Source organism: Lithobates pipiens, unplaced genomic scaffold (assembly GCF_037356315.1).
Source record: "Lithobates pipiens isolate NorthernLeopardFrog02 unplaced genomic scaffold, aLitPip1_a1.2 Scaffold_23, whole genome shotgun sequence".
NCBI classification, from domain to species: Eukaryota; Metazoa; Chordata; class Amphibia; order Anura; family Ranidae; genus Lithobates; species Lithobates pipiens.
The window spans coordinates 193,803,277-193,821,704 of record NW_027507785.1 but is presented as its reverse complement, the minus strand read 5'-3'; the positions used below and the strand labels follow the sequence as shown (position 1 = coordinate 193,821,704).

Below are 18,428 nucleotides of genomic sequence, written 5' to 3'. Positions count from 1 at the left end.
GTCACTTTTATTCCTATTACAAGGAATGTAAAAATCCCTTGTAATAGAAAAAAGCATGACGACCGGTCCTCTTAAATATGAGATTTGGAGTAAAAAAAAAATTAATAAAAATAATTGTCATTTGAAAAAAAAAGTGCCTTTAAGAGGTATGGGCGGAAGTGACGTTTTGACATCACTTCTGCCCTGCTATGGTATGGAGACGGGTGGAGGCCATCTTAGCCTCACTCGTCTCCATACCAAGGAAGTGATAGGACCCAATTGCCTCCGCCGCTGCCAATGGCTCCGGTAAGCGGCAGAGGGTGTGGGAGAGAGGCGGGAGGGAGGTGGCACCTCTCCCACCGCTGATAACTGATCTTGCTGCGAATCCGCAGCAGAGAATCCACCATTATCTCTGTTGTGGCAGCAGCTCCTGCCGTTACCGAGATATCCCTCTTCAAAAAAAGGGACGTACATCGTCGTGTGACGGTCGGTAAGTGGTTAAAAAAAAAAAAAAAAACATATTTCGCTCGCAGGTTCAGTCATTCAACCAGTGCTGGCAGCGTTCAGAGTATCTCAGTCCTTAAAGGGCCAGCTTATAGTGGTAGTTATTCCTGGTCAGCAGGCCCAGGATTTGGCCGGCATATCAGAAGCGTTCTGTTTTACAGTTGACGCCATGAAAGATTCTATTCTCCAGGCCTCACAGCTCATGCTAGGGCTGGTACATGTGCATAGAATCCTATGGTTGAAAAATTGGTCAGCCAAAGCGCCATGCAAAAAGCTCTTGGCCAGTTTCCCTTTTTATGGTGAACGGTTATTTGGAGACAATCTGGATAAGTATATCCAAAGAATTTCTAATGGGAAAAGTTGTCTTTTTTTTCCGGTTAAGAAGATGTTTTAGTATTTTTCTTTTAAATGTGCTTCTTCTCCAGTGCCAGGGGCATCTGCCTCCAGGCAGTCGCAACGGCCTTCACCATCAGGTTTCAAGAGGTAAACCTCACGGTCAGTTCCAGGGTCAAAAGAGGACCTGGGGGAGGTAACTCACAAAACGAAATACTAAAGCCTTATGAAAGGGCGCCCCCGCTCACCCGAGTGGGGGGAAGGCTTCTACAGTTTAAGGGTCTGCCAGGAACAATGTCAAGACAGATGGGTGGCTTCCTCAATTTCTCTAGGTTACAAACTAGAGTTCCGAGGGTTGCCGTCTCCTCGCTTTCCCAGATCAAACGTTCCCTGAGATCCAGTGAAAAGAAGTCTCTCTTTCTAGCATTGGATCATCTCTGGTCTCAGAGCGATATCAGTGGTCCCCTTGGTAGAGCAAAGATTAAGGTTTTATTCAAAACTTTTCACGGTTCCAAAACCGTACGGAGATGTCAGACCCATTTTGGATCTCAAAGATCTAAACCGGTTTTGAATATCTGGAGCCAACCCGATCAGTAGTCTCCATCCTATAAAAAGGGGGAGAACTTCTGGCGTCAATCGAAATCAAGGATGCTATTTCCATGTGCCGTTTTTCCCCATTCACCAGAAATGTTGACGCTTCTCGTGGAAAATCTTAATTTCCAGTTTGTAGCTCTGCCTTTGGTCTAGCTACCGCACAGAGTGTTTACAAAGGTCCTGTCTCCTCCTTTAGCCAGGTTAAGGGCTCAAGGTAGAACGATAATAGCCTACTTAGACGATCTACTCTTGATAGGTCAATTGGTAGCCAGCTTAAATCCAAAGTTTGGTCTCCACAGTCAGTTACCTGGAATTCTCAACCTAGATAAATCCTCCTTAAAACTATCAAGGAGATGGCAGTACTTGGGGATAATCACAGATAGAGCTCAGGAACGGGTGTTTTTGCCCCAGGAAAGGATCAGTTCCATAAGGGAACCGATTCAGTTGATCAAGACAAAGAACCCTCCTTCTATTCGACTTTGCATGAAATTGTTGGGAAAGATGGTGGCTTCTTCAAGGCCGTTCCTTATGCGCAGTTTCGTTCAAGACTGCTGAAAAACAGTATCCTGTCAACTTGAATCAAGAAGGTCCAAGCTGGACTTCCCAATACGTTTATTCCCCAGAGTGTGTCAGACCCTCAATGATTGGCTGATATCCAAGAATCTTCAGAAAGGAAAATCCTTTCTACCAGTTACCTGGAAGGTGGTAACAACAGATGCCAGCCTTCTGGGCTGGGGAGCAGTCCTGGAAGAAGCGTCTGTTCAAGGAAAATGATTCAAATCAGAGATGACCCTGCCCATCAAAATTCTAGAGATTCATGCAGTACGCCTAGCCCTGGAGGCCTGGACGCTTAGACTACAGAAATGTCCTATCAGCATTCAATCGGATAATGCCACAGCTGTGGCCTATATCAATCACCAAGGGGGCACGAGAAGTCGTGCGGCCCAGAGAGAGGTGAATCATATTCTATCTTGGGAAAACATTCCAATTCAGCAATTCTCATTCCAGAGATAGGGGATTGACAGGCGGACTACTTGAGTCGCCCATAATTGTTCCCGGGAGAATAGTCCCTTCACCCCATTTTTTTTTGTCAATATGCCAAAAAATAGGGAGTTCTGGACTTGGATCTATTTGCATGCAGGTTCAACAACAAGAGCGACAACTTTGTGTCAAGGACAAGGGATCCAATGGCATACGGAACGGATGCCTTGGTTTTTCCGTGGAATCAGTTTTTAATTGATCTATGCATTCCCTCCTGTTCTGCTGCTTCTGCATCTTCTTGCAGGATCAAGAAGGGAAGGGGGCGATTCTTGTGGCCCCAGCGTAGCCCAGATGATCTTGGTTTGCTGAGATCATAAAAATGGCAGTAGGGGACCCTACCGCTATGGCCAGATCTTCTCTCGCAAGGTCTGGAATTCCATCCTACCTTACAAATGCTAAATTTAACAGTTTGACTATTGAGACCCACATTCTGAAAGATCGTGGGCTGTTAGCTTCAGTAGTTTCTACTTTTGGTTAATGCTGGGAAGCCAGCCTCCAGAGTCATAGTCTATAGAATCTGGAAGGCATATATGTCTCCTGGTATGAATCCAGGGGTTGGCACCCCAGGAAATACGTCATAGGTAGGATCCTTGTATTCCTACAGATAGGATAAGAAATGAAGCTAGCCTTAAGAGTGCTATCAAAGGCCAGATGTCGGCCTTCTGTATTTTTTCTACGACCACTTGCTTCACACTCTCTGGCTTGTAACTTTATTCAGGGGGTATTGTGGATTAATCCTCTAGTTAGGGCTCCCCTGAACCCTTGGGACTTAAATTAGTCCTGTCGGCTTTACAGAAGCAGCCTTTTGAGCCAATGAGATATTCCCTTGGTCCTCTTGACGAGGAAAAATAATTTTCTTGGTTGCCATATCTTCTGCAGGAAGAGTATCAGAGTTGGCTGCTCTTTCTTGTAAAGAGCCATATTGGTTCTTCCTGTATTCCTACCGAAGGTAGTATCGGTTTTTCATTTAAACCAGGATAGTGTTCTGCCTTAATTTTTTCCAGAACCTCGTTCTATGGAAGAAGGTCACTACATTCTCTTGATGTGAGCGGTCAAGGTCTATATGAAAGTAACCGCTCAGATTCATAAAACAGAGGTTTTATTTGTGTTGCCAGACGGTCCTAAAAAGGACAGGCAGCGTCAAAATCTACTATTTCTAAATGGATTATTCAAGTGATTGTTCAAGCTTATGGTTTAAAGAGGAAAATTCCTCCTTTCCATATTAAAGCGCACTTTTCCAGGACTGTTATTGCTTCTTGGGCAGTGCATCACCAAGCCTCCATGGCTCAGATCTGCAAGGCTGCAACTTGGTCTTCAGTACATACATTTACCAGATTCTATCAAGTAGATGTAATAGATCATGAGAAGATCGCCTTTGGGCGCTATGTACTGCAGGCTGCAGTATCAATCCTCTAGTCTCTTGGTGCCCTACTTTTGTTGCGTCTCCCTCCCCTCAGTTGGCATTGCTATGGGACATCCCACATAGTAACTACTATGGCTCTGTGTCCCGTGATGTACAATAAGAAAATAGGATTTTTATAACAGCTTACCTGTAAAATCCTTTTCTTTCTAGTACATCACGGGACACAGAGGTCCCTCCCTTCTTTGGTATACACGTGCATTGCTTTGCTACAAAACTGAGGTACTCTCACTAATAAGAGGGGTTATAGAGGGAGTGAACTTTTTAATTTAGGGTGTGCCAGTGTCCATCACCTGAAGGTGGCCTATAAGCCACATAGTAACTACTATGGCTCAGTGTGCCGTGATGTACGTCAAAAAAGGATTTTTACAGGTAAGCCATTATAAAAATCCTATTTTTTCTCCCCGATTTAAACATTAGACTGTCAGAAAAACAAAATAGTAATGTTCAGGTATATATATATAAAAAAAAATAATAATCAAAAAATAATCAAAATTAAGTGTTTGGACAGGCTGGCCATTTTTTTCTATACCAGCAAAATAAATTTGTAGGCGGTGCATGTTGGCATTACCTATAATAAAAAAACAAATCAAAAAAAAAAAAAAAAAGATAAAGTACACTAAATCCACCTCTAACATTATTGGAGAACAAAAACAATCAATTCACCTATTTTGCAAAAGTAAACAATTTGCATTTTTTTGCATTTGAGACTACAAGTGCAGTACCACTTGTGCTCCATTGAGGACTATAGTCGCTCTGCCAGAGTGGCAGAGAAGACTTGTCATTTTTTCATACAGATTCCTTTGAATGAACGACATCACCATGTGGGCAGAGCCATGCATTTATTTCAAATCTGATGGGAACCTGTGGAATAAGAAACCCTAGATTCTGCAGGGGGGGGCAGTTTGAGGGTAAAGGGCTGTGCACACTAAGCATGTTTCAGGTTATACCCTAAATATGGGTGTAAGATGATGCATACTAAGAAAGGTGGAGTTAGCTTTGATCCTTTGATTATGCATCTAATGTATGGTTTAGCATTAAAAATGTACACCTAAAAGGCCCAAATGGAACTTAAAGGATAAAAGGATGTTGCAATATGGGTATGAAAAAAAATTGAGACAGGCTACTTAAAACAGAATAGAATAGAGTAGAGTAGTGGAACAGGTTTCACCATAGTTTTTTTTAGTCCTTCATAGATCAATTCCTACTCCTGTCCTACTGCCAAGTGTGGGACCACCTTCTGGAAAAGTTACCTCAACCAGGTAGAGCGCACAGTGCAGGAAAACAGACTGGGGAAAACTGGGGCACACTCACCTCACACATTTGAGTGGAATGCCCCATAATTTCCCTTTTGCATAGAACAGCAGATTGTTCACTGTAATTTGCCATTTCTCTAATCACAGAATCTTGTGCATGCCTACATGCTTTAATCAGTCTACAGGCAGTTGACGTGTGTGCACACACCATGAAACACAACTGGTAACTGTAAAGTTGATTGCAGCATACAGCATCATTAAAGCAGCATTTGATTTTTAACTGACCTGAATCCCCAGCACAGACAGTCTTAAAGAAATAAAGAAAAGATTAGAAAGGTTAGATGAAGGGGTTAGAAACGGGGCAAGAAAACACACAAAAAAAAAAAAGTGACGAATAACGGATTTGTTTTTGACAATACATGCTTCTTCTGCCGTCCAGCTTAGTGTCAGTCTGCTAATATCGCTGATGGATTTGGGGGGGGGGGGGGGTTGACAGTTACAATAGGATAAAGCATGCAGACTGTTGCCTTGTTGGGTTCAGGTGCCACATAATGAAGACAGTGCTCATAGACAAATTACACTTTATAATGACTAATATAAACATGCATGATCATACCAGCTAAATATTTATATTAGGCACTTAGACACTTGTGGTGATTCTCTTATGTTAGGGGAAGCCTAGTGACTGGCTGGAAAAATACAACCCAAGCCCCCTAGGTACATGAAATGAGGTTATCGGACGAATGATCGTCTTTTTGCATGCAAATCTTAGATCGAATCTGATGAGTTTATTAAAGTCACAAAAAATTCTTGTACAACAGAATTAAAATTTGGAAGTGATGTCATGTGTTGTAATGTATTTGTATTCCATTTGGGAATGAGCGATGTACTGATTAAATGAAAATCGTGCAAAATATATTTTCGTGCATGTCCGATCAAATATTGGATGAACTGTGTTGATCGCCTCTCGAAAGCACTGTACCAACGATCCGATTATCGTACGATCGTTTTGAAAGAGGATTTTTTTTTGTACGATTTTCGGATCATGTGTACCGGACACTAGGCGATGGAAGCTTACCCTAAAATAAGCTGCACCTTGTTTCTGTAAAGATTACAACATGCCCATAGACACATTCCATTAAATTTTGATTGCATCGTTATTTGCTAGAACTGGCAATGATCTGCCTTTATAGTGGTCATTCCTTACCTTTTGGACAATTGGAACACCAATATATTTCCAGTTTTTCAACACCTCTCCATCGCTCTCTATCTTAGCATGTTGTATAAGCCGGTCTAAGTTCTCCTGCGTTGTCCCTTTGGATAAAAGTAAACAAAAAGTTAAAATAAAAAAATTAAAAAAAAAGTTAAAAAAAATAAATAAAATTGTTGCTCTATATAAAGATGGCCTAGGCTAGCCCTGAAACCGAGTTGCAGCACGGTGGCCAAGACCATACAGCGGTTTAACAGGACAGGTTCCACTCAGAACAGGCCTCGCCATGGTCGACCACTGTCTTGCTAAAGAAGCTCAGGGTAAATATGATCGACTGGCCAAGTATGTCTCCAGACCTAAACCTTATTGAGCATCTGTGGGGCATCCTCAAAACGGAAGGTGGAAGAACGCAAGGTCCCAAACATCCACCAGCTCCGTGATGTCAACATGGAGCAGTGGAAGAGGTCTCCAGTGCTAACCTGTGAAGCTCTGGTGAACTCCAAGCCCAAGAGTGTTAAGGCAGTGCTGGAAAATAATGGTGGCACGCAAAATATTGACACTTTGGGCCCAAATTGGACATTATCACAAAAGTGAGTACACCCCTAAGTGAATGAGATATATATATATATATATTAATATTATAGAGAGACATATATATCAATGTGAATAACTGCTAAAACAGATAAAATAAAATAATGCATAAAATAAAACCCCGGAAAACTATCAGATATTTAAAAAAGGGAAAAGCAAAACTTTTTTTGTTAGTTTGGATAGACTGTGGAAGGGTTAGACATTCTCTTAAGGTTTTTTTTTTATATACTGTATCTTTTTATTGGGGGGGGGGGGGTAACCGCTGTCACCAAGAAAGAAAGAGGACATACATTTTAGAATCATCTGTATAAAAAGTAGTAGGGGAAAATGTTCAAAATGGAGACACTTGTCCCAGGGACAAGTCTAATGCGCCGTACACACGGTCGGATTTTCCGAAGGAAAATGTTCGATGGGAGCTTTTTGTTGGAAATTCCGTGTGTAGGCTCCATCGGAATTTCTGTCCCACAAAATTTGAGATCTGGTTCTCAAATTTTCCGACAACAAAATACGTTGACGGAAATTCCGATCATGTGTACACAATTCCAACACAAAGTTCCACGCATGGTCAGAATCAACAGAAGAGCAGCACTGGATATTGAACTTAATTTTTCTCAGCTCGTTGTATGTGTTGGACGTCACCGCGTTCTTGGCGTTTGCAATTTCTGACCAACTTTGTGTGACCGTGTGTATGCAAGACAAGTTTGAGCCAACATCAGTCAGAAAAAAATCCATGAATTTTGTTGTAGGAATGTCCAATCGTGTGTACGCGACATTAGAGGAATTTTTTGGATTTCATCTACTTCACATTAAGTGCAGAGAACGTTTCCCAAAGAACAGAAACAGAACAACGTTTAACTGGTAGGGGTTTTAATCTTTCCTTATTCTATCCAAAATGAAAAAAAATAAAAAAATAAACACACACATTTATCCTTTTCAGGTAGGAGTCCAAAACATTTAGGCTAGGTTCACATATATGCAACTGCGGCAATGCGTGCAAATGACATAAGTTTCCACACCTGCAAGCACCCACAGGCAAATTGCGCTGATATTTAGCAGATGCGCAGGGGTCCCATTAATTCATAGTGGCATTCCCACGCATCCTAAAATGCCCATAAGACACAAAGAATGGTGCTCAACCCTGCCCCCAGCTTCCTCCTACTCGGTGATTGACAGCAGCATGAGTCAATGGCTGCTGCTGCTGTTGTTGTCTAAGTCAATGGAGGCAGAGAGCCAGTGGAGCCTCTTGTGCACATCACTGGATTGAGATGGGGCTCAGGTGAGTATTGGGGGGATAGGGGAGGTCTGGGGGAGCTGTACACAGAAGTTTTTTTACTAGAATGCCTAGAATGCATGAAGGTAAAAACAAAACTTCAGCTTTAAGAGCATATTACAGTGATATAATGTGGAGTCAACATTAAAATAAATGTTGCCCTTTCTTGTGGTACCAACGAAAAGAAAAAAACAATTGAATCAAAAACCTGTACAGCAACATGACAAAATAATGCCAAGCATCTTAATTTTCTTAATAGATATGTGCACATTCTGTAAATAATAAGTATCACAGCAGTAGTATGCATACAGTGCAACCTTTTCATTTGTTTATAGTGGTATTGAATCCACTAATAATTAGCACCTTAAATAAATTGTGTTACCGTATATACTCGAGTATAAGCCGAGATTTTCAGCCTCTTTTTTGAGGCTGAAAGTGCCCCCCTCGGCTTATACTCGAGTCATCGCTGTCTGTCTGCCCGATCAGCGTGTCGAGCAGACAGACAGCGGCCATTCTAGGATTCAAAGGCCGCGCCTCCGTCTCCGCCTTCGCCTGTGATAGGCGGAACACTGAATTTCCCAGCAGTCTGTGTTCCGCCTATCACGGACGTCCTCTCATCCTCGTCCGTAGTATGAGGATGAGCGGACGTCCATGATAGGCGGACCACTGACTGCTGGGAAATTGAGTGTTCCGCCTATCACGGACATCCGATAGGCGGAACACTCAATTTCCCAGCAGTCAGTGGGAAATTGAGTGTTCCGCCTATCACCGACGGAGGCGCGGCTTTTGAATCCTAGAATGGCCACCGACGAAGAGCTGCGGGACGGGCCGGGACGGGACGCAGGCCGGGACGGGACGCAGGCCGGGACGGACACAGGCTGGACGGACACAGGCCGGGACGGACACAGGCCGGGACGGACACAGGCCGGGACGGACACAGGCCGGGACGGACACAGGCCGGACGGACACAGGCTGGACGGACACAGGCTGGACGGACACAGGCTGGACGGACACAGGCAGGCTGGACACAGGTAGGCTGCACGGACACACACACACACACACACACACACACACACACACACACACACACAGGGATGGATGGACACACACGGATGCATGGACACACACACACACACACACACACACGGATGCATGCACACACACAGGGATGGATGGACACACACACACACGGATGCATGGACACACACACACACACACGGATGCATGGACACACACACACACACACGGATGCATGGACACACACACACACGGATGCATGGACACACACACACACGGATGCATGGACACACACAGGGATGGACGACACACAGGGATGGACAGGCATGTCTCACCCTCGGCTTATACACGAGTCAATAATTTTTTCCAGTTTTTTGGGGGTAAATTGGGGACCTCTGCTTATATTCGGGTCGGCCTATACTCGAGTATATACGGTACATAAGACTTATGGGGGTTGATTTATTAAAGAAGTTTGATTAATGAAATGGTCATTTACTTTGTAAACTGATTTCTGGTAATGTTCTAGTAAACATCAAGGTTTCCCTTTTTTTATTTTATTTATTTTTAACCAATTTTTATTGAAGCATAAACATGTGTTTACAGTGTCCAAATAGTGATACATGCATCGAAGCAATCATTGCAGTAGATTGCATGCTTAGCATCACTGTAACATGCTTTTTTATAAAAAGCAACAAAAAAACAGAAACCAGTAAAGATTAAACAAAGCTATTTGAAGTAATTTGCGATACCATTGGTATAGACCCCAAAGGGGGCATGGAGCATTTTGCTGGTGAGAATAGAGTATTGACCTCACATTTTTAACACTTAGCCTCTAAGGAGTCACCAATAGAAAATGGTATTAACCCCTTCAATACCAGGCACTTAAACACCTTCCTGCCCAGACCAATTTTTCAGCGCTGTCGCACTTTGAATGACAATTGCGCGGTCATGCTAAACTGTACCCAAATTACATTTTTATCATTTTTTTCCCACAAATAGAGCTTTCTTTTGGTGGTATTTGATCACCTCTAGTTTTTATTTTTTGCTAAACAAAAAAATGCCGAAAATTTTGAAAAAAATATGTTTTTTTTGTTTCAGTTTCAAAACTTTGTAAATAAATAAGTACGTTTTCTCCTTCACAGATGGGGCGGCACAGATGGGGCGGCACAGATGGGCACTGATAGGCGGCATTGTATTATATTATACTGTACTAATGGATGCCAATCAGTGCCAAACAATAATGCATGCCAATCAGTGATGCCCATTGTGGGCACCCCTGGTGCTGGGCATCCCTGGTGGTTTGGTGGCATCCCTGGGGGTCCAGTGTGGGCATCCTCGTGGGGGGGGGGGCTGCGCTGATAATCGATCAGCACAGACGCCCCCGTCAGAGGAGCAGCCGATCGGCTTTCCTCTACTCGCGTCTGACAGACGGGAGTGAGGAAAAGCCGATCACGGCTCTTACTATTTACACTGTGATCAGCCGTGATTGGACACGGCTGATCACATGGTAAAGAGTCTCCGTCGAGATCGTAGTTGCAGGGTGTCAGACTGACACCCCGCAACAACAATAGCCGCGATGCGTGCCCCCAGCGGCTCAAAATCCTGATCACGTCATATGACGTCCGGTCAGGATTTTCAAACCACTATGCCACCATGTTTCTGTTATAGGGCAGACGGCAGGTTAAATAACTAAACTGTAAACTTTTTTTTTTTTTTTTAAAGAGGGTAGAGAACACATTTCAGTTTTTAATACTGTCTGTGCCCCCATTAGGGAGATTCCCCCTCTCTATTTGCTCGGTTTACAGTCATCAGTGAAAGTAAAAGAAAATCAAAATTTTGGGTTGTCCCCTGAAAATGAAGTGGAAATCCTCCAATGGGGACACTAGTTCTGATGACCTTGAGGTCCCCAAGGAACTCCCTTAATGTGCAGGGATTTCCTCACTTTCAGTCAGGCTGTGGGACAGAAAGTTATGGGAAATCTCCAATGGGCTACAGATGGTGGGAAAAAATAAAAATATCTGACAGATGTTATAACTTCCCCTTGCTTGAGCCAAAAATGGAAAAAAAAATAGGATTTTTATAATAGCTTACCTGTAAAATCCTTTTCTTGGGGTACATCATGGGACACAGCGCACCATAGTAATTACTATGTGGTATATAGGCACCTTCAGGTGATGGACACTGGTATACCCAATACAGGAAGTTCACTCCCTATATAACCCCTCCTCCAACCAGGAGTACCTCAGTTTTTGTAGCAAAGCAATATACTTAAACCCCAGAAAGAGGGGCGGGACTTGTGTCCCGTGATGTACTCCAAGAAAAGGATTTTTACAGGTAAACCGTTATAAAAAGCCTATTTTCTTTATCGTACATAAGGGAACACAGAGCACCATAGTAATTACTATGTGGGACGTCCCATAGCAATGCTATTTGAGTGGAAGGAGACACAACCCATAGGGCACCCCCAGACTTAGACCTAAACTACTGCTGCCTGCAGCAGACTGCACCCAAAGGTGATATCCTCATGTCTTCTTACATCCACCTGATAAAACTTGGTGAATGTACGTACTGGAGACCAGGTTGCGGCTTTACAGATCTGAGCCATGAAGGCCTGGTGACGCACTGCCCAAGAAGCACTAACCGCCCTAGTAGAGCACACTTTGACTTGAAAAGGTGGAATCTTACCCCTTAAATCATAAGTCTGAATTATAACTTGCCAAATCCACTTAGAGACAGTGGATTTCAATGCTGCCTGTCCTTTCTTAGGATCCTCTGGCAGTACAAATAAGACATAGTCTTCCAAATCTGAGCAGTCATCTTTAAATAGACTTTGACTGCTCTCACTACATCAAGACAATGTAGTGACTTCTCTTCCCTGGAACATGGTTTTGGAAAAAACGATGGCAGGACAATATTTGGTTCAGGTGGACACCTGAGAACACTTTTGGCAAAAAACCTGGATGAGGGCGCAACACCACTCTGTCCTCATGAATAATCAAGTATGGCTCTTTACAAGAGCAGCCAATTCCGAAACCCTACTTGCTGAGGATATAGCAACCAAGAACACTAGCTTCCTTGTCAGAAGGACTAAGGGAATATGCTGTATTGGTTCAAATGGCTGTTTTTGTAACACTGACAAAACTAAGTTCAAGTCCCAAGGGTTCAAAGGTGATTTAACTGGCTGATTAAGCCGCATCACCCCTTGCATAAAACCCCGGACTAAAGAATGTGTAGCAATCTGTCTTTGAAATAAGACCGATAAAGCTGAGACTTGGCCCTTAATAATATTCAAGGCCAACTTCATCTCTACCTCGAATTGTAGAAAGGAAAGAATTCTGCCTAGGATATACCTCCGAGAGCACCAAACCTTGGATTCATACCAGGAAACATAAGCCCTCCAGACTCTATAATATATAGTTCTGGAAGCTGGCTTCCTAGCATTAATCAAGGTAGAGATAACTGACCTGAAAAGCCCACGTTTTTTTCAGAATGGGGTTTCAATAGCCAAGCCATTAAATTTAGCGTTTGTAAGGTGTGGAATATCGGCCCCTGTGAGAGTAAGTCTGGCCGTAGTGGAAGGGACCATGGATCCTCCACCGCCATCTTTATGATTTCTGCATACCATGACCTTCTGGGCCACATTGGGGCTACCAGAATTACCGGCTTTCTTTCCAGCTTGATCCTGCAAAGAAGTTGTGGAATCAACTTAATAGGGGGGAATGCATAAATCAGTGAGAACTGATCCCATGGGATCAACAACGCATCTATTTCGCATGCGAGTAGATCCCTTGTCCTGGCAACAAAGTTGACCAACTTCATGTTGAATCTGAATGCCAGAAGATATACGTCCGGAGTCCCCCATCTTTGGCAAAGAGCCCAAAAAATGTCAGGGTGAAGGGACCATTCCGCCAGTCTGCCTGCCAATTCTCTACTCTAATGAAGACTGCCAACAGGCACGGAACATTCCTTTCTGCCCAAGATAAAATATTGCCCACCTCTGTCTGCGCTGCAAGACTCTTGGTGCCCCCTTGGCGATTGATATAGGTCACAGCTGTGGCATTGTCAGATTGGAACCTGACAGGACAATCCCATAGCCTGAAAGTCCAGGCCTTCAGAGGCTGATGCACTGCCCGAATCTCTAAGATGTTGATGGGCATGGTTCTTTTGGTTCTTGACCACTGTCTCTGGACAGTTTTTTCTAGCACTGCTCCCCGGCCTGACAGGCTGTCATCTGTGGTTACCATTTTCCAGATAACTGGTCTGAAGGATTTTCCCTTCAGCAGATTCTGGGTTAGTAACCACCAACTGAGGCTTTGGGGCACCCTTGCGGACAGCCGCATTGGTAAGTCTAAATTTTGAATCGGTTTGTTCCAAGCAGACAGGATACTGTTTTGCAACAGTCTGGAATTGAACTGGGCATAGGGAACCGCTTTGAATGAAGCCACCATCTTTCCCAACTACCTCATGCAAAGGCGAAAGGAGGGATCTCCTTTCGACCTGACCATCCGCACCAGCTCTCTTATGGAGAGGCTAGAACATCTTTTTCTGGGTTGTGTCTATGATCAGGCCCAAATACTCCAGCCTTTTTAGCGGTTTTAAGGAAGACTTCTCTAGGTTGAGAATCCAACCCAGAATTTCCAGGTAACTGGTTGTAATGCATACACTTTGCTCCAAAACTGGCCACAACTGGTCTATTAGGAATAGTTTGTCTAGATACGCCAAGAATGTTATGCCCTGTGCCCTTAATCTGGCTAGAGGTGGGGCCAGCACTTTTGTGAACACCCAGGGTGCTGTAGCTAGCCCGAAAGGCCTTTGACGAGTGGGAAACAGACATGCAGATATGCATCCCTGATGTAGACACCAGAAGATCTCCTTGTAGGATAGAAACCACTGACCTGATCGACTCCATGTGAAAGGAGCGGATCTTCAGGAACTGGATTTAGATTCTTTAGATTGAGTCGGACATCTCCATTCAGTTTTGGTACCATAAAGAGGTTTGAATAAAACCCCAAAACTTGCTCTTCTGTGGGGATTTGTATGAACACCCCTTAAGCCAGTAATCGGTCTAGTGCCGAAAGAGAGATTGCCTTTTCCCTGGATCTTTGGGAACGTTTGACCTCAGAAAACAAGACGTGGAAACTCACAAAATTCTAGTTTGTATCCTAGAGACACCGTGGAGATGAACAATCTGTCCTGAATTTCTTGTGAATGGCAAAAGTGTACTTTCCCCACTAGAAATGATGTGGATGTATTTGTCCAAATCTTCCCCAAATAGCTGATCACCATGAAAGGGAAAACCAGTCAGGAGCCTTTTGCAAGGTGCTTCGGCTGACCAATTTTTTAACCATAGGATCCTACGCATGTGTACTAGCACAAGCACAAGGCGGAGTCTTTCATGGCGTCTATGGCAAAACATAATGCTTTTGGTAGTTCGGCCAATTCCCGGGCTTGTTGTGCAGGGACCTCCTTAACCACTTCAAAACCGCAGTACGTCTATTGACGGCCTGGGGTTTCGGTGGTTATATCTAAATGATGCCTGAGTCCACAGACATCATTTAGATATTGCCGTTTTCAGCCGGCGATTCCCTACACCATAAGAACGATCATAGCGGCTGTTCCGCCGCTTGATCGTTCTTACGGGCGGCGGGAGGGGACGCCCCCCCCCTCCCGCCGCCCTCCGGTGCTTCTACCGACTCACCGTTTCCATCGGTGAGTCGGTCACAGGATCCGTCGGCCCCAGGATGTGATCATAGAGATTTCCGGTGGACTAGATTGTCCCCGGAGTCTCTATGATCGTTCGTAGGCCGGGCGCGATGTTATGACGTCACGCCCGGCCTCGTTATTCAAATTAACGGCGCCAATCTGGCTAGGAAGCCAGGATCGGTTTTTTTTTTTTTTTGTTTTTATTCTGCCCAGCCTAGAGGTGAGATATGGGGTCTTATTGACCCCATATTTCACTGTAAATAGGTCCGATCGTGCCATATTCCTATTACAAGGGATGTTTACATTCCTTGTAATAGGAATAAAAGTCATCAATTTTTTTTTTTTTTTTTAAGTGTAAAACTAAAAAAATAAAAATAAAATTAACAATAAAAAAGAAAAAAAAAATTTTTTAAGAGCCCCTGTCCCCGTGAGCTCGCACACAGAAGCGAACGCATACGTAAGTCCCGCCCACATATGAAAACGGTGTTCAAACCACACATGTGAGGTATCGCCGCGAACGTTGGAGCGAGAGCAATAATTCTAGCCCTAGACCTCCTCTGTAACCCAAAACATGTAACCAGTAAAAAATTTTAAAGCGTCGCCTATGGGGATTTTTAAATACCAAAGTTTGGCGCCATTCCACGAGCGCGTGCAATTTTGAAGCGTGACATGTTGGGTATCTATTTACTCGGCGTATCCTCCTCTTTCACATTATGCAAAAAAATTGGGCTAACTTAACTGATTTGTTTTTTTTTTTTAGCATGAAACTGTTTTTTTTTCTGAAAAAAACGCGTTCGAAAAATTGCTGCGCAAATACCGTGCGAGATAAAAAGTTGCAATGACCGCCATTGTATTCTCTAGGGTCTTTGCTAAAAAAACATATATCATTTTTGGGGGTTCTATGTAATTTTCTAGCAAAAAAATTAGGAATTTTACATGTAGGAGAGAAATGTCAGAATTGGCCTGGGCAGGAAGTGGTTAAGGGCCTGTCTAAACTGGTCATTTAGGGACTGACAGATGCCTAGTGTAGTGACTGCAGGCTGAGCAACAGCACATGCCAAGGGAAAAAGAGGATTTTAACAGGAATTCCAACCTTTTATCTGTTGGATCCTTAAGCATTTGTGCATTGTCTACTGGAAAAGTTAATCTTTTATTCACACTGGAAATCACAGCGTCAACTGCTGATACATTCAATTTTTTGGTGAATATCTCCTCTATGGGATAGAGTGATGTGAATCTATTTGGAGGGAGAAAATGCTTATCCGGGTGATCCCATTCAGGATAAATAAGCTGTTCTAGTAATGCATGGACAGGAAACGCATGCAACGGCTGTGATCACCCGAGGGTAACACCTGATCCTATACCCACTGTTCCCTTGGTAAAGGGTCTGAGGTGGGGGGAGGGGGATCTAACACGCTTCCTATCCTTTTGGATGGAGGATGCGATTAAAGCTGCTAATCTTCCTTCTATGCCCTGCAGGGCAGAGGAAAATGCATCTTCAGTAGAGGTCGACCGATATATCGGGCGGCCGATATATCGGCCGATATTTGCCGTTTTTTAATTAATCGGCCTCCGACGATTGTGCTGATAAAAAGCCGATTTAGAACTACAGTGGGACTTTGAAATGACTTCTGTATAGAAGTCAGTGTAAGTTGCCATAGAAACTTCTTCCTCCTCTCTGGGCAGGCTGCCAAGAAAAGAACAAAATGATACAATGTTTACACTTCAATGAATGAAGTCATCTCAGTGTGTAGAAGTTCTCAGTTTAACCATTTAAAGACTAAATCTTTTCTGACACTTGTTGCTTACAAGTAAAAATCCTGTATTTTCTGCCAGAAAATCACTTAGACCCCCCAAAAATTATATATATTTTTTTAGCAGAGATCCTAGGGAATAAAATAGCGGTTGTTGCAATATTTTATGTCACACGGTATTTGTGCAGAGGTCTTTCAAATGCATTTTTTGGGGAAAAAAATACACTATTAAAAAAATAAAAATAAAATAAAAACAGTAAAGTTAGCCCGTTTTTTTTTGTCCAAAAGTTTTGACTACCTGTTTTTATTTAATACATAGGTTTTTTTTTTTTTTTTATCTAAATCATACATACAAGTAAACTGATTGGAGGTTTGTTTTGTTTAATAAATGTTTAAATGTAAGAAATTTTCTGTATCACTTATGAAGACTGCTTTCACACTGGAGCGGGCAGGCGTTGATGGTAAAACGCAAGTTTTAGCGGCTCTTTACCATCATTTTAGCGGTGCTATTTGGCTGCTAGTGGGGCACATATAACCCAGCTAGCGGCCAAGGAAGAGGTTAAATGCGCCCATGAAGCACTGCTGCCAAATCGCATTGCATGCGCTTCGGCAGTGGTGCCCATTCATATCAATGGGCAGGAGTGGTGGAGGAGCAGTATACACCACTCCAAACGTGCTGCTTGCGGGACTTTTTTTTAAGATCCTGCCAGCGCATTGCCTCAGTGTGAAAGCACTCTGTCTTTCACACAGACTGCAGGGGAGCCATTTTGCAGGCACTTTACAGGCGCTATTTTTAGCCCACAAGCGCCTGAAAAACGCCCCAGTGGGAAAGGTGTGTTACATCAAGGGGGATTTAAAAAAAAATAATATATAAAAAAAGGAAAAAAATAAAGAAATAAAATAAAATCGGCCTAACATATCGTCCCAAAAAAATCGGCATCATATATCGGCTATCGCCGCCATGATTTCTAAATATCGGCATCGGCCAGAGAAAAACCCTTATCGGTCGACCTCTAATCTTCAGTCACATATACTGGGGCTGAGATGTGAGAAGCAGCTGCACCACCAATTGGTTCCAATGACCCACCCTGGCTTGCCATATCTGGTATCTCAGAGGAGGATGACAGTGTGGAGGCACGACTGGAGTTCATAGTGCCTGGGATTGGGATTTTGCTACCTTTGTGGTGTCTTTTTGGGAGCCATAGTGCTGAGCATAAAAAGCAGAGGCATTAAGTAAATGCACAACTCGCTGAGCAAATAGTCTAGCAAACAACAATGCTGCTAATAAAGTTCGCTTTGGTGCTGAGTATAACTGTTATTACCCGTACTGGAAATGCCTGCATGCAACCTTACGTGCCCCCATCGCTGCTGTGTGCCAGACTCCAGCTGGTTAGCGTCTGTCTCTCAGTTGTCCCCAGCGCCTGCGCTGTGTGCTCCTTGTGGACTTACATCCTGCACATGGTGCCACGCCTTAGCCACGCCACCTCCGTCATTGATTCATCCCCCTCTGGTTTAAAAACTAGCCATAGTCCGCGCGCGGACAGCATTTGAAAAAACACACTCCATAGTCAACAGTGCAGACCCAGCGAGAGGGAGGGGAGAGAGAGAGCGAGAGAGAGAAGAAAGAGGGGGGGGGCGAGAGAGAGAGAGAAAGAGGGGGGGGGCGAGAGAGAGAGAGAGAGAGAGAGAGAAAGAGGGGGGGACGAGAGGAGAGAGAGAGAGAGAGAGAGAGAGAAAGAAAGAGGGGGGGACGAGA

The 18,428-nt window shown here is 43.7% G+C and overlaps 1 protein-coding gene across 1 annotated transcript in view; it reads right to left on the bottom strand.

Moving 5' to 3' along the window:
• STXBP3 (syntaxin binding protein 3) overlaps positions 1 to 18,428 on the bottom strand; it is a 193,476-nt gene that overhangs the window by 60,867 nt on the left and 114,181 nt on the right. The window contains exon 15 of the mRNA XM_077452712.1: positions 6,335 to 6,441. Within this exon, the coding sequence (XP_077308838.1) occupies positions 6,335 to 6,441 (107 nt within the window). The remainder of the gene's footprint in view (positions 1 to 6,334; positions 6,442 to 18,428) is intronic.